General features: G+C 37.7%; 1 protein-coding gene across 8 annotated transcripts in view; it reads left to right on the plus strand.

Moving 5' to 3' along the window:
* The window catches only part of Plcl1 (phospholipase C like 1 (inactive)), a 365,678-nt gene that overhangs the window by 66,475 nt on the left and 276,841 nt on the right, over window positions 1–22,362 (plus strand). The window contains exon 1 of one of the 8 annotated variants that reach the window (XM_069995726.1): window positions 16,410–16,483. The exons of the other annotated variants lie outside the window; for them this stretch is intronic. Coding sequence (XP_069851827.1) covers window positions 16,475–16,483 — 9 coding nt within the window. The 5' untranslated portion in view covers window positions 16,410–16,474. Of the gene's footprint in view, window positions 1–16,409; window positions 16,484–22,362 lie in introns of those variants that run through there. 8 annotated transcript variants of the gene reach the window in all.

Raw genomic sequence — 22,362 nt, forward strand, 5'->3', positions numbered from 1 at the left:
GAGCACTAAATGTGTAAATAAAGTGCTTATTTTTTCTTGTTAATCTTCTTTTTGCCAGTTTAATTTACATACCCACAGGAGATCAACATAGGAGATTAGAGGAAAAGCTGTTGTTTTTTTTTTTCTCCCTAACATCTGTCTTACTAAACCCAGGGTCTTATGCATGCTTGGCAAGTGTGAATTTGATTTCTATTACATGAAGATATGATTTCTGGAAACTTGAGAATCTGAGAGTTCTACATAGAGAAATATATTACACAATTAAAAAACCACTACAGATGCTTCTGGTAATAAGTGGCTTATGAATACCAAAGAATAACCAGTCTAGAATTTGAAAAACATTTCCCTTTACTGCACAGTGATGGAAGTATTGGTTCTCTAGCTGCCTGGAAGAAAAGTAACGTTCTGATGGGTTGCAGTTGTCTCCATTTGAAAAGGCATTTGAAGAACTTGGTATTTATGGGAAGGCAAAGTAACTGAACCATGTTTAACATTGCTCTGGGAGATGTTTCCCACCACCAGTAATAACTAGACTTTTCCAGTGACACCTGAAATCAGATGATAGACGAGAGAAGGGTCTAGAACTGGGAAAAGTGGTAGAGTGTAGCAGAGACAGTGGAGGAGAAGACATCTAGCTGTAGGAGAGCAACTTCAAACCTGTCATTCTGTATGTACCTAGAGGTCTTGGTGCAGAAATAGGCATAGGTAGAGGAAATAGGCAGAAATAGGCAAAGCAGAGAAACCCAGGGAAAATCCCACTTTGGGTGACATTCAAGGGTCCTCTAAATCCATACAAGACTGGGTAGGAGAACTGGCACCTGGTTCCATTCACCTGACTTCACCTTGTTCAAGCCCTAATGATTTTATATTATGATTATGTCTCTTCTAATGTGATAAATGTCTCCTCACCTAGCCTGGCATTTGTACCTGCTATCAGTAGTGAAAGGTGAACATTAGAACAATTTGTAAATGACACATTTTTATATTTAAATAAGGAGGATAGCATTTAATTTTTCCTGTGTACTTGAAGCTGCAGCAAATGCAGGGAATGAATTCAATACCAGGCTTTGTGTCTTTGATGTGTTGGGTTGTGATTGTTGGAGGTTAGGAGTATAATAGCATGTGGAATGAGGGCAAAATGTCATTCAATGAAGTGTGCCTCTCAATTCCTGGCAAACTCACTACACAGCTGCAATGTGGCAGTGTGGGGGAGGGTGCAAGGAAGATGGTGGGGGAGATGGCATCACTGTTTAGCAGCCAGCCCTGGGCTGCCAGACTCTGACACATCAGTGCTACTCTTGACTGTAGATTGTCATGTGATTATCGTCATGTCATTCTGTTTATCTGACTGGAATTTGAACTCAAAGTTACTTGCTCTCTAGAAAGGTCTTTTGACACTTGAGCCATACCTCCAGCCTTTTTGCTTTGGTTATTTTGAGAGAGAGGATCTTGCTTTTTTCCCCAGACCAGCCTGGATCATGATCCTCTTATTTATGTCTCCTGCTGTAGCTGGGATGACAGATGTGTCCCAATGCTTCTAGCTTTTTTTCTGTTGAGATCTTGTGATCTCTTTCCTAGACTGGCCTAGAATTGGATTCTTCCAAATCTCAGTCACCTGAGTAGCTAGGATTCCAAGTGTAGGACATGAAATCTGGTTAATTGCCTATTACTTTACCACCTTTGTAACTGTTACTTGTTTTCTAGGCTTTTAAAAAAATATTTGTGCTTGAAATGGTATAACAATCATTAAGAAGACTTAATGTGCTCATTCATTTGCATTATTTGGCATTATTTTCACACCCGAGGAGGCTATGAAAGCTTATTTTTGAAATTCCATTCTTTTTATGATATTGCTTTTATTTATTTTTTCTTGCTGAAATATGAAGAGTTGTTGATGAATGCCAGTCACTGATAATACTACGAAGATGCTGAGGTGGTGGTGGGTTGCTAGAAGCTTTGATTGAGTCCTTTTTAAAAAAAATCACTCTAGCTTTGGGACTGTGGATAAAACTTTGCTTTCTAGGAAGCAGACATGGGTTTGAATGCCTGTGTAGCCACTATTGTGTGTATGGTGCATGTGCACACATGCATGTGTGTAATTTTTTTATTTGTGGTAAAATATACATAACATAAAATGGGCTATTTAATCATGTTTAAGTGTATAGTGTGGTGCATATCATTAAGTGCTCATCTTCTTCTGCAGCTGTCTCTATAATCTATCTCCAGAATGTTTTCATCTTCCCCAAGTAAAAAAATCTAACTATTCAACTGTTAACTCTCCATTTTGCCCTCTCTTCTGTTTCTGGTAGCCACCATTCTACTTCTGTTGCTATGAATTTGAGTACACTCAATATTTGTCCTTTCATGACTGCCTTATTACACTTACCATAATGTCTTCCAGGGTCATCCATTTTTCTACCAGATGTTAGAAATTCCTTTCTTTTCATTCCATTAAATGCCTATGCTACATTTTGTTTACCTATCTGATGATAGGTAACACTTCTACTTTCTGGTTATTGTGAATAATGCTGTCTGAACACAGGCATACAATACCAATGTGAGTTCCTGCTTCCTCCTCCTCCTCCCCCTCCCCCTCCCCCTCCTCCTCCTCCTCCTCCTCCTCCTCCTCCTCCTCCTCCTCGTGGTATTGGAGTTTGAATTTAGAGTCTTACCCTTGCTAGGCAGATGGTCTACCACTTCAGCCAGGCCTCCAGCCCTTTTGTTTTAGTATTCTTCCACATAGGATCTTGTGCTTTTGCTTGTGCAAGCTTGTGCCATGATCCTCCTACATTTACCTTTTACATAGTTGGTATTACAGGCATATACCACAATGCCTGGCTTGTTCTTTTGATAAGGCTCCCAGGCTAACTTGAATGGCAATCCTCTTATCTCTGCCTCTCAAGTAGCTAGGATTACAGGTGTAAACCACCAGGCTTACCAGAGTCCCTGCTTTTGTTTTTTTTTTTTTTTTTTTTGGTATACCCAGAAGTGAAATTGCTGCATAACAATAATTCTGTGTTTTACTTTTAGAGAAATTGTTATATCATTTCCTAGGACAAAATTTAATCTAAGCCTCCCTTAACATATATGTAAAATAGGAGAATGACCTTTTAATATGAAGTAAGCTACCAGGGTTAGAGATAATGCAGGCAAAGTTCCAGAAAAATTTGTTATCTCTAGAGGCCGTAGCAGAAACTATGGAAATTGAGGGGATGGGTGGCGTTAGGAGAGATGAGGGAGAATGATGAACGTGTGACACTGATCAAGATGCATTGTACTCATAAGTTGACATGTTGAAATCAAACCCCTTTGTACAACTACTTAAAGATAATGAAAAAAATTGAAAAAAAAAAACAGGCTGTAGCAACACAATGTATAATTCCTGTCCAACCTTTGATATTTTCACTTTGTCTCTGCTCCTGTTTTCCTGAATCGCCCCTAATTGCCTGCCTTCCATCTGCATATTCTGTAATACCTGTTCAGGCTCCGCCTCCATGTGGAAGCTGTCCCTGCTTCAACCCAGGCTATGTTACATGCTCCTTTTTGTGCTTTATGTGCCTTTATCGTTGCACCTATCGCACTGTAGGCCATGGCCTCTCATTCTTCTAGCTTCTGTTTGTAGAGTCACTTACTAATAGTAACATAGTATCTAGTAGCAGATTCAGGGATGGGGACCAAATAGAAACACAGATACAGAAAGTGCATCTGTAGCAAGTTCCATGGGGACCAGTTCCTTAGGTCCAACTGCATCAGAATCTTAGGGAAGCTTCAGGGACTTGACAGTCTCTGGGCCTGGGGAATCTATATTTTTAAATTCTCCCTAGAAAATTCTTTTTTAGTGTATTTTTATTGTAAAGATACTGTACAGAGGATTACAGTTACACGAGTAAGGTAATTTCCTATGGAGCATTGTTACCCTTCCTTTGTTTTCCCCCTACCATCCTTTCCCTCCCTACCTCCCCAACTACCCCCTCTCCCTTTCCCCTTTAGAAGATTCGTAAGCACACTAATGACTTTCAAGTCCCAGGATTTGAAGAGGGGTGCACCAAAAATTTCTGTTGATTGCTCTGAACTGAAGTAAGGTTGTATTGACAGGCTTTTTTGTGAGTCCCAGAGTGCATAAGATCAGCAACAGTATGGGGTGGAGATTAACTATACCTTCTTCTACAAGTGGACTATAAAGCTAGTCTAAATATATATATATATATATAAATTTCTTCCTGAGCGGGACATCTCTCTGCTATAGAGTGATCCCTGGATTTTAAAAAGTAAAGAAATGGGCTATTTTTTTAAATCTAAAATTACTTTCCAGATTGTTGACTTACTGTTGTCTTCCTACTTGTTTAGTTTCCAGGGCAATATCTTACAGTTTTTATTAAGCATTATAATTCTTGAAAAGGTATTTATGCAAGAATTTGAAACCAAGTTTTCTGGATTCCATAATTTATTGTAACACGTATAATGCAATATGTATATAATGAAAAACTTCTGTACAAGAGCCACACCAGTATATTTGAATATTAGGACATTATAGTATAGTTTTTTTTCCTACAATGTAGAAAAGATAAATTTATTTTTGAGTGTTATTATAAAGGAGAAAGGGAGAGTAGACATAGATTCTTTAAGGGATTGAAATTACTAGCACTTAAGTTATTGGAGTTATCATACTGGGGCCCATTGAATAACTTATCTCTTTTTTTGATACTAAAATGCCATACCTTTTCCCTCCCTCTCCTTTGGCTTTTGGTTTAGAGCCTATGCTGAAAATTACCCATATTAAAGACAGAATTTTAGTACTAGTCCTGTGGTTGTTGTGAATGTTCTTTTGAATAACTAAATTAGGAAGACATCCCCCTGTTAGTGGAATCTCTCAGTTAATATTGTGACAGCAAGTAACGTAATACAACTCATAAGTATTCAGGTTAGTAAATTGATTTTCTCATTTAATTTAAGGAAAATAGAGAAGGAATTTTGATAAAGCTAAGCATTGGAGGAAAGGCATAAGATCTTTCCTTTCATCTGTATTCATTTCCTGGTGCCTGTTTGTGACTAGTTCTTCTCATTAGAAATGCCTTCCTAATCTTTCCACCAATCTGTCTAAATCTCACTCTTTATTTCTTTTCAAAGCTGTTTTTTCAAATCTGCTTTAGGTCTTGGTACCACCAATCTTGTTCTTAAGAGACTTAATCTGGCTGTTCAGAACAACTCAAACTTTGGTTGGTTTGGCTATGGCTGTGTTTGCTTTTGATAATAGATCCTTTTCTTGTTACCTGCGACCAAACTTCTATGTTATCACTTTCTTTTTACCTCGTCTTACCAGTATAGTTATTCTGGCTCTGGGCTTCTACCTTATTTATTGATACAAGTTTTCTCTGGAGTAGCCTTTGTTGGCTTAGTTTTAATTTACTTGCTGTCACATCTTTTTTAAGGCCAAGAATTTAGTTAACCTTTTTCCCAACTCTATTCATAATATAGGCTGCCCACTGGATATTCTTCAATGTCCCAAGACTCCCATTTGGATGAGACCTTGTTTAATCTTTGCATTTAGCCTTCCTTAATAAAAGTGCTCATCCTACCTCAGCTAGTCTGTTTGGAATCAAAAACAAACTCCGTGGCTAAACAATTGGCATCTGTGTTCTTGATCTACCGAAAGATAAAAGTCCTGGTTAACCTCTGCTGCTCAATTAGGTGTGCAAATGTGCCATTTGAGCACAATGTTACTGACTAAGGGCATTTGTTTGCATGTGGCTGTTTCTTTTTGCCTTAAAACAGAACCTAGCCATCTGTACAGCAAGGATTATCTCCATCCCTTAAGCCTTATCTTCTCAAGTGATTATGAACTGGATTTTAAGAACACATCAGACATTTTTGATTTGTTTAGTTGTACTTCCTAATATATTGATCCTAGAAAAGATACACATATGCACGACATTTGTTTACTAATCTATGGAATTGGACATGTCATATGTCATAGTGACACTAAATTTTTTAGTATCATAGTTTTTTTTTGTTTATTGTTTTTTGTTTTTGTCGGTCGGGGGGCCTGAACTCTGGGCCTGGGCACTGTCCCTCAGCTCTTCAGCTCAAGGCTAGCACTCTACCACTTGAGCCACAGCACCACTTCCTGCTTTTTCTGCTAATGTGGTGTTGAGGAATTGAACCCAGGGCCTTGTGCATGCTAGGCAAGCACTCTACCTCTGAGACAGCTTCCCAGCCCTAGCATCATAGTTTTGTAAAAGTTACTTTTCAAAAACAATATCAAAAGCTACATGTGCATGAAAAAATAAGAGAAACACTTATTTTTAACAAGATGTTATTGTCAAACATCTTTCATTTATTGTATGTATGCAGTTACAAATGATGTAAACATGAATTTTGGCTAGCAACCAAATACTATATTTTATTCTGGAAAGGAAGAATCATTTGGAATGTTGCTAAATTTCAGATTTGAGCTACTTTACTTCAAAGTTGAAATTACAGCTAGTCCAGAGGTTTATATAATGTGTAAACTATTTCAAAGGACATTTCATTACTGTTTCCAAGTTTTTATAACCAGTGTGTAAAGATGAAACGAGCCATTATTTTGCCATTAGTTACACTATTTGTGACTTAGCATTTATTACTTACTTTAGTCTTCCATTATCTTTGTTCTGTTGTTTTTTAAAAATAGTTTTTGAAATATCCTTTGATAAATCTTTTGAAGATTTTTTAAATTGGCCCAAGTTTGAGGAGACTGTATATTTAGAATTATTATACTTTAAAAATACCCTTTGTTGAGCATTGAATTTTTTTTTTTAAAGATCACTTTAGTAAAGATAATAGAGGAAGCTCATAGAATTTTACCGCTGAGCCTCTGAGAAACATCACATAGGCCAAAAGTTGAAAGCCCAGATCCCTTTGTGTATTCTTTCTGCTATACCAACCTGGCTGCCTGACAATGAAATCACTACCAGTACACCCTCTGCAGAGAACATCAGCTATTTTGCCCAGCAGCTTCCCTTTTCTCCCAAGGTTAAAATTTACAAAGAAAGGTTGTTCTGTGGTAGGATAGAGGTACATTGATAAACTACCGCAGTATTGTTGATCGGTGTACTTCTGACATTGAGACTGAGCTGCAAAACAAATGATAAGCTGTTTAGTGAAGTGAAAAGCTAGGAATTTCTTGCAAATAAACAGCCTATGTAAACATTAATTGAGGAGAAATCTGGTTTCTACATGGTAGTAATGAGTTACACATTTGCTAGTGAAGGTCATTTGGAATGAGGCAGAATGGTGGTGATATAATTGAACACAGAAATATTAATTAGAAATTTATTAATATCTGACTATTTTTGGCTTATTCTGCATAGGCATTTTTTAAAGTATGTGCTTGAAGGAACTTGAAATAGAGAAGGCAGAAAGATGAGAGTGCTGGGGAATAAATGAAAATAAATACAGAAGAGGGGGCCTGACAATAGGTAGAAGCGTATCATAACTAGTTATACCTTGTGTTTGACATTCTATGACCTTGCCCACGAGGGACCTGCATTTGGTGAAAGGGATTCTCTAAAACAAAGGAGCCAAAGGAATCCCTGACAGAGCTTAGTAGTCCTCCAGTCAGAAGCCAGTGCTTCTTATTAGGGCTTTATTAGGGTAGTTAAGCACACCACATAGACAAGAAATGATCAGATAAACTTTTTTTTTTGGTCAGTCGTGGGGCTTGAACTCTGGGCCTGGGCGCTGTCCCTCTGCTCTTCAGCTCTAGGCGAGCGCTCTACCCCTTGAGCTACAGTGGTAGTTTATTGGAGATAAGAGTTTCACGGACTTCCCTGCCCGGGCTGGCTATGAACTGTGATCCTCAGATCTCAGACTCTTGAGTAGCTAGGATTACGCCTGTAATCCCACTGGTGCCTGGCCAGATAAACTCTTCTATTTTTTTTAAAATTATTTTTTATTGTGAAAATACCGTATAGAGGGGTTACAATTACATGGGCAAGATAATGAGTACATTTCTTATCAAGCATTGTTGCCTCCTCCTTTGTTTCCCCTTCCTATCCTCTCCCATCTCCCCACCCACCCCCTTACGCCCCCTGCCCCCATAAACTCTTTAGTGCACTTCCTTTTCCACGGAGATCTTGGAAAGTATTTGGAGAAGTATTGGACAATATTTTGCGATATTGAAGGAGGAATTCTCCATTGATATAAATCTTGGTGTAAAGTAAGATAAAAAGTTAAAAATGAGTGCAGGGCGCTGGTGGCTCACGCCTGTAATCCTAGCTACTCAGGAGGCTGAGATCTGAGGATCGCGGTTCAAAGCCAGCCCGGGCAGGAGAGACCGTGAGACTCCTATCTCCAATAAACCACCAGAAAACCGGAAGTGGTGCTGTAGCTCAAGTGGTAGAGCGCTAGCCTTGAGCTGAATAGCTGAGGGACAGCGCCCAGGCCCAGAGTTCAAGCCCCACGACCGACAAAAAAAAAAAAAAAAAAAAAAGTTAAAAATGAAAATGGGAAACACTGAGAATAATGCTGAGAACATATGTTTTGGAAACAAAGAGATCTGAGCTCAAATCCTGCCATATACCCACATATAAATGTGCTCAGATTTGTAGTTACTTTGTGTATTATGGGAACCATTGAAGTAAAATTTTCTGTGAAGTTAGTGAAGTATCATTAGTGAATCCCCAGGATGGGCCCAAAGTCTCAAGTTCACATGGCCCTTAGTTTTCTTTAAGCTTGTTATCTCTTTCCATTTTGCCTTATCTTTTATCACAATTTCTCTAGAGTGCTTATGGATTTTGGGGTTTAGTATTGTAGTTTACTTCCTGTATATATGTAGTTTTGTATTATTTCCTTATTGCTCTGTTACATGCACTACTTTTCCTAAAGAAAGAGCTACAAATCATGTAAGTTTCATGCCTGACAAACTCTGATTTTCCCCTGGTTTAAAATTCTTAAGGAGTGAAATAACTATGTAAAACATTATATTTGTTATTTATTGTCAAAAAAAATCCAAATACTTGGTGGTTTAGAGTAACAACTATTTTATTTGTTCAGTTACTTTCATTTGAGTTCAGCTTGGTGATTCTTTTGCTTCTTCTTCTGACCTGGGTTCATTTTTGTGGCTGTGGTCACTTGGTAGCTTGACAGAGATTCGATAGTTTAGTTGGCCTCATTCGTCTTTCTGGCAATTGCTTTGCTATCTGCACCTTGTTTCTGCACCACGGGGCCTCTCCAGCAGACTTTGCAGAGTTCTTCAAGGACATGGTGTTCTAAGTTGGAGGTAGTGAAAGCTGCAAGGTCTCTTGAGAGCAATGCTTAGAACTCCCATAATGCCACCTGAGCTGCATTCTATTTGTCAGAGCAAACTACAAGGTCATCCTGGAGTTAAGAGGTAGAGAAGTAGATCCACACTTTCTGACAGAAGGAGTTCTAAAGAATTGTAACTATTTACAATTTAACATAAACTCTGTGCTTTTGAAATAGGAGACTGAGAAATATGTTTTTAAAATATTCTTCTTCCTCTTCCTACCTTGAGTCTTGTTTTTGCTTAAATATAACCAACAAGTGAAGAGTCTTCCATGGAAGAAGAGAAAAAGTGTCCATAAATAAAGCTTCTATACACATATCTGAAATTTATTTGTACATTCTTAATCTGTGTTTAAGTTGCATTTAATTTTTAACCAGGTGGTACCATTTTGAAATAAAATGTTTAACATTTTTATGGTATTTTTTTTCCAATCCTGGGGCTTGAACTCAGGGCCTGGGCATTTCCCTGAGCTTCTTTTGCTCAAGTCTAGCACTCTACCACTTGAACCACAGCACCACTTCTGGCCTTTTCTGTTTATGTGGTACTGAGGAATTGAACCCAGGGCTTCATGCAGGCTAGGCAAGCACTCTTAACACTGAGCCAAATCCCCAGACCCATTTATGGTATTTTAATTAAAAAATTTACATCAGACATTAAAATGCCTTGTCTTTCCTTTATTCATTTTAGATCAAATCGTTTGCTGAAGGAAACTTGCTTTTGTAATGGAAGTGTATTAATAATTTAAAATACAGAACAAGGAATATGTCTAGCAGTTTATTAATAAAGCATTGTATTAAAAAAATTTTTTTTGGTGCTTGAACTCGGGACTGGATACTATCTCTGAACTCTTTTGCTCAAGGCTAGTGCTCTATTACTTGAGTCACAGCTATATTTCCTTTTTTTTTTTTTTTTTTTTTGGTAAATTGGAGATAAGAATCTCTTACACTTGTTCTGTCTGGTCTGGCTTCGAACTGTCATCCTCAGATCTCAGCCTCCTGAGTAGCTAGTATTAAAGACATGGGGCACCACCTTCTGGCTGTTATATTTTCTTTTTTATTCTTTCTTTTTTTAACTTTAGAAACTTGCATATACCAGCTAATAAAGCAAATTTCTAAGATTTCCCTCCTTAATAAGTGCTAATTAATCATATACTAATTGAGTAATTAATCGAAGTCTTAGGACTCTTTCACACTATGTTTAATGATTTCAATAGAAATTATAACTTTTTGAAGCCTGTTCAGTTGTTAGGAAAGTCATCAATGTTTCCTGGTGCAGCTATGATCTCATTAATCAACATCACAACTAAAAGCAATTATTGGGAGAATTACTTTGAAACACTTGTTCTTTCAACATTTGACAATAATGTTTATTATTAAAATTATTTGACTTGCTAGGTGCTGATGGTTTACTCCTGTAATCCTAGGTGTAGAAGGAAGATCTGAGGATCGTAGTTCCAAGCCAGACCTGGCAGGAAAAGTCCATGAGACTTTTATCTCCAGTTAACCATAAAAAGCTGGAAGTAGAGCTCTGGCTCAAAAACATTTCTTTCCTTGGGCAAAGAACCTCAAGGGCAGTGTCTATCAGAGTTCAAGCCTTGTTACTAGAACACACACACAAAAATTCTTTTTTAAAAATAATAATTAAAAAAATTTTTTTGTATGTGTTGCCCTGACGAATCGAATTCAGGGCTTAATGCATACTAGGCAAGAACTCTATCACTAAGCCACATGCCCAGTCCCACAAAAAAATTTTGACTTTGCCGGGTGTCGTGGCTCATGCCTGTAATCCTACTTCCTCAGGAGGTTGAGATCTGAGGATCACGGTTCAAAGCCAGCAGGGGCAGGAAAATCTGTGAGACTCATATCTCCAAATAAACCACTAGAAAACCAGAAGTGGCACTGTGGCTCAAGCAGTAGAGTACTCTCCTTGCGCTGAAGAGCTGAGAGACAGAGGCCTAAGCCCAGAGTTCAAGCCCCACAACTGACAAAAAAAAAAAAAAATTCAAAAAATTCTTGACTTTATGACTATTGTTAAGACTACTAAGTGAAAACTGATATAGAAATAAAAGGACAAGGAAATCTAAGAAATAGAAGGACAAGGAAATTTAAGCTATCAATTGACATTTAGTTTCTTTCTACTAAGGTTTTATCCATTAAGGATGCTTCTTTGCACAGGGCAAAAAACACAAAATAGGAAATTACTGGAGAGTTAAGAGGAAGATGCTTTGGTACAGTTGAGTACAATGGCCTTGATAAGTAACAGGGACTCAGTTTTTCTTGCTTCCTGTTTTGTATCTCCTTCATTTGTATTGGCAACAGTCTCAGATTTGATGGGGAACAATTTGCCTATTGTCTTTCAAATCCTTCATATCTTCTAGGTTTAAGTACACTGGAAAAGGAAGCTTACTCAGGAAAAGAACCCGAGATTAGCTCTGGATTAGGCCTGCTTGATTTTGTGAGTCACTGTCTGTCCCATCCAGACTCACTGGTTTGAGCCTGAGGATGGAATATGTTGATTGCTTCAGGCTTCTCTCATGCTTCATATGTCCATCATCTGGAGCCAAATCAGAGCTCCTTCTCATAACCCCCATAGCCTGAGGTTGGAGAAGAGGAGATTCTAAAGAGAAGGGAGCTGGAGAAGTAGGGCAAAGCTGTGATGGAAAGCCTAGCACATCCAAGGTCTGTCCCATGTATAATATACTAGCATATTCCTAAAATGTACGTGGATATTTCTAACATCTTGAGTTAAGTGTGGTTCTAATTTTAACTTTTTTTTTTTTGTGGAGTCTTAAGGTTTTGTATAGTAGTTTTGCTCTTAGATTATTTGCTGAGTAAGTATGTACAGAATCTGCACTCTGGTTACTTCTGAAAGCTTTTGTTAATCACTAGTTATTGCTAAGTAATTATGTTTTGCACATAGTTATTTAACAATAATATTATTCCCATTTTACAGATGCTATTATGCTCATTTGATGACATTTATGAAATGCATCGGAAAAACTTAAAATATTTTCTCCATTAGAAACTATAACATGTTTAAAAATAGTCAAAATACACAATGTAATTCTATGCCTCCATCAGAAAGAATGACATTGCTCCATTTGTTAGGAAATGGAAAGGCTTGGAAAAAAGTATATTAAGTGAAGTAAGCCAGGCCCAAAGAAACATAGGTCCCATGGTTTCCCTTATTTGCAATAACTAGTATATGTCTGAGTCAAGCAGAAAAGGTCAGATAAGTTGATGTTAGGGAAATGAACCCTAAGATATGTATTCAAATGTTTTTTTTCTTTCATGCAATTGTTTCTTACATGTTTATAAGATTATTTCTTTGTTGCTTTGTATGTCCCTCCCCCATGGTATAACCCCTGCTTTCACTATATTTGATGTTGGTATAATTTGTGGAGGGGAAGGGGAAAAACAAATCGTTTAAATAGGGATACAGGTGGACCCATTGCAACAATGAGATGTATAAGTCCTTATGTTGAAAACGAACTTTACATTATGTTGAAAACGAACTTTACAACTTTGGTGCGGGGGAGGGGGGTTGGGGGGCGGGGAATGGGGGAGGGTTGGGGGGGATGGGAAGGCGAAACAAAGGAGGAGGCTACAATGCTTGATAAGAAATGTACTCATTATCTTGCCCATGTAATTGTAACGCCTCTGTTCAGTATTTTCACAATAAAAAAATAGTCAAAATAGTTGTATCATTTTTCCCAATCACTTATTAAAGACAGCCTTATGACTTAGTCTAATAATTGATATATAAATATGACATAAATGTGTATGCTTGGGAGTAGCTTGTCATATGTCAATGATCTGTAGAATTTTTGGATATGATTGATATATTACTTTAAAAACTAAAATGGATATTCTAATTTGTTCTACCTATAAAATTCAAGCCAGAGATGAATGACCTCTTGCCAGCTTGGCTTATTTAAGAAGTTTACAGGCAATACGCACTCAGATACTATGAAATTTCCTTTTATTGTCACAGATTACTGTATAAATAGGTGAAGATAAAATCAATCATCCAAACCATGACACTGTTGGAAGTGACAAGAAAAAGATTTCACTGGAAGACCAGGTAGAGTAGACAAACTGGGACTTCAAGTCACTCCTTGTTTAAATGAAACAACTTTTATTAATTGTAAATTTAATATTAACTTCTCTATATGAGACACAATGTCAGAATACTTTTTGTTTCCTGCAAAGCATTCTCACAAGTGATCTATTAGATATGACTCCTTTTTTTTTTTTTTTTTTTTGCATGGATGGCTTTGTCTTTAAGAGACTAATGCCATTTTAAACTCTTGGAGATGTGCTAGTATTTGTGAAGATTCGCCTTGCTCTGTATTTTCTAGCAGATTATATAACAACAGGGAGACTTGGTTTTTCTGAGTGACAGATGTAGATTATTACATTTCTGATTCCCTCTTAGACTAAGACATACAAGGAAAACTATGAGAATAGTGCTTAATAGTGTACTTGACCATCAAGATTGTCAATAGATAGTAGGGGTTGAAATGATACTGAGAGGTCTCTTAGTGTCTCTTCCCTACTCCCTTGGCCCTATTAATTTTAATGTATCACATAGAAGTTATCTTTACCTTATCCTTGCAACTCTAGGTAGCATTTATGCATAACAGAAAGCCAAAAAATGGAGACAACCAATCTCATATTAACTTTTGTATTTTTTTTTTTTTTTTTTGAATTCTGGGCCTGAGCGCTGTCCCTCAGCTCTTCAGCTCAAGGCTAGCGTTCTACCACTTGAGCTACAGTGCCACTTCCAGTTTTCTGGTGGTTTATTGGAGATAAGAGTTTCACGGACTTTCCTGCCCTGGCTGGCTTTGAACCTTGATCCTCAGATCTCAGCCTCCTGAGTAGCTAGGATTACAGTCATGAGCCACTGGCGCCCAGCAACTTTTGTATTTTTTATTCAGAATATTTCTGTAGTTTTTATTTTTTTAAAGAATGGACTCAGTTTGTTAAGCATACTTTCTGTTCCCATTCATGATGGTGACATAATAAATATGTAATAATGTGAATTCATATGCCACTAGTTTTTCTAAAAGCCATAAAATCCTGTGATACAAGTCAGTGATAACAGAGAGTTGAGACCTTTTTTTGAAAGTGCAGTACACCAAATGCTTGTCTTCTGAGGTATTAGAATGCTCTTAGTACTAATTGCACCTTAAACTGAGCCATGTTAAGCCATTTTATTTAGTTAGATCTTGAGTCCACTGCATAGAGACTCTCAATTCTGGATAAAGACTGTACTTTAAGCCTTAATCAATGTGGTAATCAAGGTAAAAAGCAGCAAGACTTTTTTTTAAAATAATAGACACTTTTGGGCTGAGAAGGTAGCTCAGTGGTAGAGTGCTTGCCTTGCATGCATGAGGCCCTGGGTTCGATTCCTCAGCACCACATAAGCAGAAAAAGCTGGAAGTGGTGCTGTGGCTCAAGTGGTAGAGTGCTAGCCTTGAGCTGAAGAGCTGAGGGACAGCACCCAGGCCCAAAGTACAGACCCCACGACCGGCAATAAATAAATAAATAAATAAATAGATAAATAATTAAATAAATAAATGAATAAATAATAATGGACACTTTCTTCTTTTTTCTCTTCTTGCTCACATATATTTTGCATAGAATTGTGATATGGAGATATTACAATTTAATGATTTCCTATTTCTCTTCTTTAGTGTTATAAGCAGTGTGCAACTTGGCTATTGTAGAGTATATATTCCATGTTAAGATTATTGAGAAGTTGTCCTCACAGTAGGTTTTAATACATTCCCAAGAAGCAAGGCCTGTGCACAAAATTTCCTACATTCTTTACAGCTACCAGAGATTACAATTTCCAAAACTCCCATTCCTGCAAATTTGGTAGATTAAAAAGCTATAATGTTTAAGTAAAGTAAGCTAGGCCCAAAGAAACATAGATCCCATGGTTTCCCTTGTTTTCAGTGATAGTACATGTCTAGGACAAGCAGAGTAGGCCAAAGGCTATGTATTTACAACCATATGAGATAATGTTAAGCAAAATGTACCCCAAGACAGGGACATAAGAGGTTTTTTTTTTTCTTTTTCTCTTTCTTGCTAGTGTTTTTTTTTAATGTTTACACTATGTGATTCTTTGGTTTCTATTGTATGTTCTTCCTGCATGGTATAAACCCTGTTTTCACTGGATTTGATGCTGGTGCTCTGCACCTTGTATATATATTTTTGTAATTTGGGGAGGGGAAGGGATATTGCAGAACGCTTAAATGAGGATTGCAGGCTGACCCATTGTGACGATGAGATGGACAGGACACTATATTGAAAACGAACTTTACAATGTCGGGCTGAGGGGGCAGTGGAGTTGGGGAGGAGGAGAGGGAAGTGATGGTAGGGGGAAAATAAAGGAGGAGGTAACAATGCTTGCTATGAAATGTACTCATTACCCTACTCATGTAACTGTAACCCCTCTGTACAACATTTTTACAATAAATTAATAAGAAAAAAGCTATAATGTATATATAATACACACTAATATATAAATTATATGTATATATCATCGCTCTGTATATATATGTGTGTGTATATATACACACATATATGTATACAAACACACATATATATACATATTGTAGCCATAGTACCAGTCCTGGGGCTTTAACTCAGGGCTTGAGCACTGTCCTTGAGCTTCTTTGCTCAAGGCTAGCTCTAGATCACAGCTTCACTTCCTATTTTTTGATGACTGACTGGAGATAAGAGTATCACAGACACTTCTGCCTGGGCTGGCTTTAAACTATGGTCCTTGTATTTCAGCCTTCTGAGTAGCTAGGGTTATAGGCATGAACCAATGGTGCCTGGCTATTATATTATTTTTGTTATTTATTTATTTGATTAGTGAGAGAAAGTATCTTCTTATGTTTATTTTGCCAATTACATTCCTTCTATTGACAGTGGTTTAAATATTTAGAGCTTTTACATTTGAGATTTCATGTCTTTTCTTATTGATTGTAATTAATTTTATTCAACTAGGGAAGATATTTGTCTCTACTTAATATTTGCCTTTGATTTTAAGGTATGTTTAGAAAATGATGTGAGCAGAGTAAATGGGAAGTGCAAAGACATGAGGCAGGAAAGGAATGACCCCAGAGGGGTAGGAAAACAAAGACTGAGAGAAGGAAACACAGAGAATGGAATCATGGACATGGTGAGTAGAGGTACTTCTAAGAATGAGGGAAATCTTTCTACTATGTATGGTTAACTTACTTTCTATCCTAATTCTACCATCCTTAAAGGACCAGGTGTAAGGACTCACCATTCTTCACCTTCCTTCTTTTGAATGGGTGTGGCCCATATTGTTCTGGTTCTTCTCTGAGTCCCTGCTGTTCCTATGACCATGTCATAGTTTATGTTCTTATCTTCATTGCACTCGTTTCTGCCCACTGGATTGTGAGCTCCTAGTTGGGAACTGGATCTGAAATGTCTTTCTGTCCCTCCTTAGATGATCTTCTATGGTGTTGGGAATATTGGACACATGACTTTCTGTTGTAGATAGATGTTTAGGATTAGGGAACTTTATTTCCTCAGTGTTTATCTTCAATTTTTCTGAATAAAATTGACTAAAACAAAAACCTAAATATAGACTGGAAATGCTAATTTGCACGTTGAAGTCAATGAAACATATCAATGGAAAGATACATCATGCTTCAAATGATTTATCTTAATACTTTAAATACTGTAGATTAGGAAATGTGCATAACGAATAGCAAAGCAGTAATTCATTATAGCTTGTCTTAGGTTACATACTAAAAATATCTTGAACATTTGTATTGGCTGAACATGTTCTCTGGCGAGTAAAAAATGTTTTTAGTTTTTTTTTTTTTTTTTTTTGTCTCTTAGTTCTTTTCACATCAAATTGGTTGATCCCTTATTCTAGTGGGCAGACATGACAAGAGTGAATTTACCTGAATGTGGTTGAGGCAGAAGCTGCTGGGAACATCCTTCTCTGCTTTGGGTTTAGCTCTGGCATCTACATCTCTGTATCTGAGCACTCACCAACTCATTTTTTTAAAATTTTTTTATTGTGAAAATACCGTACAGAGGAGTTACAATTACATGGGCAAGATAATGAGTACATTTCTTATCAAGCATTGTAGCCTCCTCCTTTATTTCCCCTTCCCATCCCTTCCCATCCTCCCTCCCCCCCAATCCTCCCCCCCCCCCCCCCCCCCGCACCAAAGTTGTAAAGTTCGTTTTCGACATAACGACTGTACATCTCCTTGTTGCAATGGGCTCACCAACTCTTAAAGGCTGTTCTGTCCATGGTCGGAAGGTCATTTTGGGGAATTATTGTTCTTTCTTCTCTAAGCCCTCATCAAATAACTCATTAGATCTGGCACATATGATATGTCACTTCTCTCATTTTCAGATGAGATGATTCTGAGGCTGTTCCTTGCATCAATTCCCCAAGGTTTTTTTTTTTTTTTTTTAATATAGAATTCAGATTCTGGCTTCTACCCTTATAGCTGATTTCTTTTTCCCCATATACACACACACACACACACACACACACACACACACACACACACATACATATATATATATTTTATTGTAAAAATACTGTACAGAGGGGTTACAGTTACATTAGTAAGGTAATGAGTACATTTCCCATCGAGCATTGTTACCTCCTCCTCTGTTTTTCCCCTACCATCCCTTCCCTCTCCACCTCCCCAAATCCTCCCTCCCCCACCAAGTTGTATAGTTTGTTTTCAACATAGTGTCTTGTACGTCTCATTGATACAATGGGTCAACCTGTATCCCTCTTTAAGCATTTTGTTATTTCCCTTCCCCTCTCCAAATTAGAAAAATGTATATACAAGTTGCAGGGCACCGGAATAGTGACAACAGGGGTTATACCGTGGGGGAAGAACATACAAAAGAAACAAAAAAAAATCACATGGTACATTATACATACATTAGCTGATTTCTTGTATGACTCATTATCTCCCTTCCCCACTTCATGACCACTGTTCTCTACCATTCCCACATGAACAACTTACACCTGAACTCTTGTCTTGGGATCTGCCTCTGGAGAATGCAAATTGAATCCAACCATTAGGTGTAATTATTAATACACTTCTGTGCACTTTCTAGACTAACCCCATAGTGATCACTGTTTAGGAATTCTCAAGTGATTTACATAAGTTCACAAAACTGAAGTAGGCCTATAAGATCAATATTGTACACTAATGGATTGGAAGGAGTATCTGGAATGACCTGAGATGCATTAGCAAACAGGAAATCTGACCTTGGTAGGAAGCCCTTGATCTGAGTCTGGAGGAAAGGGTGAAATCTGAATGATGACCCCTCACTGCACTGTACCATTGTGCTGTGGCGTTGTTGCAGAACTAGCAGGCTACAGAGAAGGATTTCTGTGATGACTTCTTTGACTCTTACATTTCCTCTTTGACCTGATGGGTATTGCCAATGTGCTCATATTTTTCTTTATTGGTAAATCTTTCACAGCTCTATACAAATAGAGGTAGATACTTGTTGATTAATGGACTACTTGTGCTGAAGACTGTGGTATCAGAAACTATGCAAATATTGTTACATTGGTTACTTTTAGTATCCATGACTCTTTTAGGGACTCTAAGGCCTCTGGTTTCCATGCTATCACATTAGAAAACACTGTCAACTATTATGTTGTTACTGAAAATTAGTGATATTTGTAAAATAAATACTGCTTTTGACCTTTGGTTTTAATTTTCATCAGTTTTTTGCATAATCTTGTGAATGAGAACTTAATATGGTAAAGACTTAACTGGTAGCAATGAGGCTAGTTGCTGCTGATCTCCCACTTTGCTCCTTCCTTCTGTGGTTCATTGGGGTCTTCAAAGGAGTAGTTAGGAAACATTAAGCTCTAAGATTTCCACATGGCTCCCCATTCCAAGCAAATGTCCTTACCAGTCATGCCTGAGAGATACCTCTCTCAATTTGAGAATTGGATTCCTACCTTTTTAAAAATTAATTTTTGAGAAAAGGTCTCTTTAGGTATCTCAGCCTGGCTTCATCATTGTGATCCATTTGCCTCAGCCTTCCAAGTGCTGAGATTATAGGTGTGACCATCTTCTCCAGTCTGGGACTCCTATCTTTTTAACTGTTCTAATTATTTTGTATGAGTGTATCATATACTCAAAACATGACCGCAATTTCTCCTATAGGTAAAATAACAAGCAATACCTGAAAACAAGAGGCAAAGACTGCAACTGAAAAGGCTAACCATTTGCTTATCACTGAATTATTCATTAAAGTGAGCATAATCTTAGCTATTGAGCCTTTTGTGTCCAAACTGGGTACTTTGCCTATGCTTGCATATGAATAGTGCTCCAATATGAACAATTGTTCATACATACATTCTTAGGTATTTATCAACAAGTGAATTGTTCACTAATGGTAGATTAGTGCAGTATCTTTCTTATCAGCTCTGTTGCTTTTCTGGCAACCACAACCAAGTGGAATCTAGCCAAGACGCAGATTAGAGACTGAACTGGCTATGGGATCAGGTAAGTGATTTCCTGTTGTTTATGTTCCACCCTCCCCCCCATAACTTTATTCTCTGGAGATCCCCTCCAAGAACTCCATGAAAAATCTGTTCTATTTTATTATATACATGATTTTGACAGACTTGGTTCAGTTATACAATTTCTTAGTAGCAAATTCTGAGGGGGAGGAAAATAGACTATCAGAAAAACCCACCAAGAAACTATATACTTTACTTATACTTAAGTTGTTAAGCTTATTGGAAAAATGGGTTTTCATCTCATTTTAATTTAAGAAACTGATAATTGTGTGAGAAAGTTTCAAACTATTTATTGAGTGCCATTATGTATGTGCTCTTTACCAATCTCCTCTCTAGTACTTATGTCTTTGAGGAAGAGATTGCCATTTAAAAGTAAGACAATACATAGGCTCATCAGAGACAGATCATTTGCTAAAGACCAAGTAGTTAAATGACTGAGCCAGAATTCAACATTGTACTGTTTGGTATAAAAGTCTCCTCCCCCTTTTTTTTTTCTGGTCATAGGACTTGAACTCAGGGCCTGTGCACTGTCCCTGAGCCTCTTTGTGCTCAAGGCTAGCGTTCTACCAGTTGAGCTCCAGTGCCATTTTTGGTTTTTGAGTGGTTAATTGGAGATAAGAATCTCATGGGAACTTTTCTGCCTGAGCTGGCTTCAAACTGATTCTCAGATCTTGGCCTCCTGAGTAGCTATGAATGAGCCACCTAAATAGCTACAGTTGTGAGCCACTGGTACCCAGCTAAAAGTCCCTATTTTGATCTGCTTCTAGAAGTACCATCCCAAGCTAGGATATGGTCTAGTGGTAGAGTTCATGGTTAGCCTGTGCTCCACTTGGGTCTGATTTCAGCACGTACACACAGACAGACAGACACACACACATACACACATTCATGTAGGCCATTCCTTAATGTGCATAATGGAATTATTATTTTAAGGGCAATATATTCCTTAGAGGAACTTAATTATAACCTCCTCTGACCTACCCGGAGTTTACATTTTGTCTTTTGTGCCTCTGAGCAGGAATGAAGAAATCATCATTATTTTCATTGGTATTTATATAAATAGCTTTTTCACTTCATGTGTATTCTGTTTATAATATTGTTTCTGGCCTCATGCCTGTCAGTGTTTGACTTTCAAAGTCATACACTTGTTCTTTAAAAGTCTGGATGAGGGGTTGTGTGAAGGAAGAAGCAGTCAGAAGGTATCAAAACCAGACCCTTTTCAAGATAATTGTGGCAACTGCTGCCAGTGGTACAGTGATTAAGGAGAACAGAGAGTTATATAAAAGCCATTTCTTTGCAGAGCTGTCACTGATGCAGACAGAATAACATTGGGGACAGATATTGGATTGACAGGAGTTATGATGTTATCCTAGTATTCAGATAATCTCTACCTAACCCTTGGTACTGGTGATTTTTATCTGACATGTAAAAGCAGGCAATGAGCCATAACAGAAAACATGTTGCAATAGTATGTTTTATAGTGAGACTTTTTGCATAATTCAGCAGGGCTCATATGAAAGAAAACCACAACATTATTTTCTAACTTCCTATCTGATTTAGTAAAAAGGTTTTGGGCATACGTGTTGTTTAGCAGAAATCGCTAACAGTGAAAACCACACTGTATTAATTAAATATGAAAGACACTATGATGGGAGGGAGAAAGAGGGAAAAGAACAAAAATATGAAAGACAATAAAATTCTTGCTCAGTCTTCTTGAAAAAAATCCCTGAAAAGAATGCCATTGATGTGACATACTTGCTGGAGGAAGGATTGGGCAGGAAACTTCGAAGACGTACTTTGTTTATCTCAGAAAACAGCTTTCGGAAGTGACATTCTCAGTATGAGAACTTCAAGCATCTGGGATCCAGTGGAGCTTCTCAGTCCTATCTCTTGCTCTCTGGGTGTGAGCCAGTGCGGGGAAAGGTCCATTCAGGCTAGAGGAAAGGGGTCATGTCGTTGACATTAGGTACTTAATAAACCTTGGAGCTAGTGGAGAGGAAGAGGAAGAAAATCTGTCTGAGACAGTTGAGTTTAATTAATTTTCCTCTCCATTCCTACACCCTAAAGGTTAATAATGTTAGAGGAGAGGACCACATTGAGAAAAACCTGAACCTATTGGTACTAAACAGCACTTGCTTTCCCCCTTAGCTTGGGTGTTTCTGGATCATCCTCTGATCCTACAGGCACTACTAAGAAGCTGCTTTTCTATACCCAGGTATACTCAAAATCCAAAAGGATTTTGTTCTCTCTCAGCTCTAAGAGCTACCCCAGAGCTTTTAAAACAGATATAGTAGCTGGGGCCTCTTCTAAGACCTTGACTAGGAAAGTTTCACCCTTCTTTCATGCCCTACTAGGTCTAAGTAAAACATGAGTTGACAGCTCAAAGCACTTGTAATTGCTGCCCCTCTCCCTGCCTCTACTCCCCAAAATGGAATCATGGGATAAGGGAAGGCCCCTATGGGGTCAAAGGGTAGTACTTCTTGTAACTTTTTGTTTTACCCATC

Source organism: Dipodomys merriami, unplaced genomic scaffold (assembly GCF_024711535.1).
Source record: "Dipodomys merriami isolate MVZ:Mamm:240054 unplaced genomic scaffold, mDipMer1.0.p SCAF_49, whole genome shotgun sequence".
In the NCBI taxonomy this organism is placed as follows: domain Eukaryota; kingdom Metazoa; phylum Chordata; class Mammalia; order Rodentia; family Heteromyidae; genus Dipodomys; species Dipodomys merriami.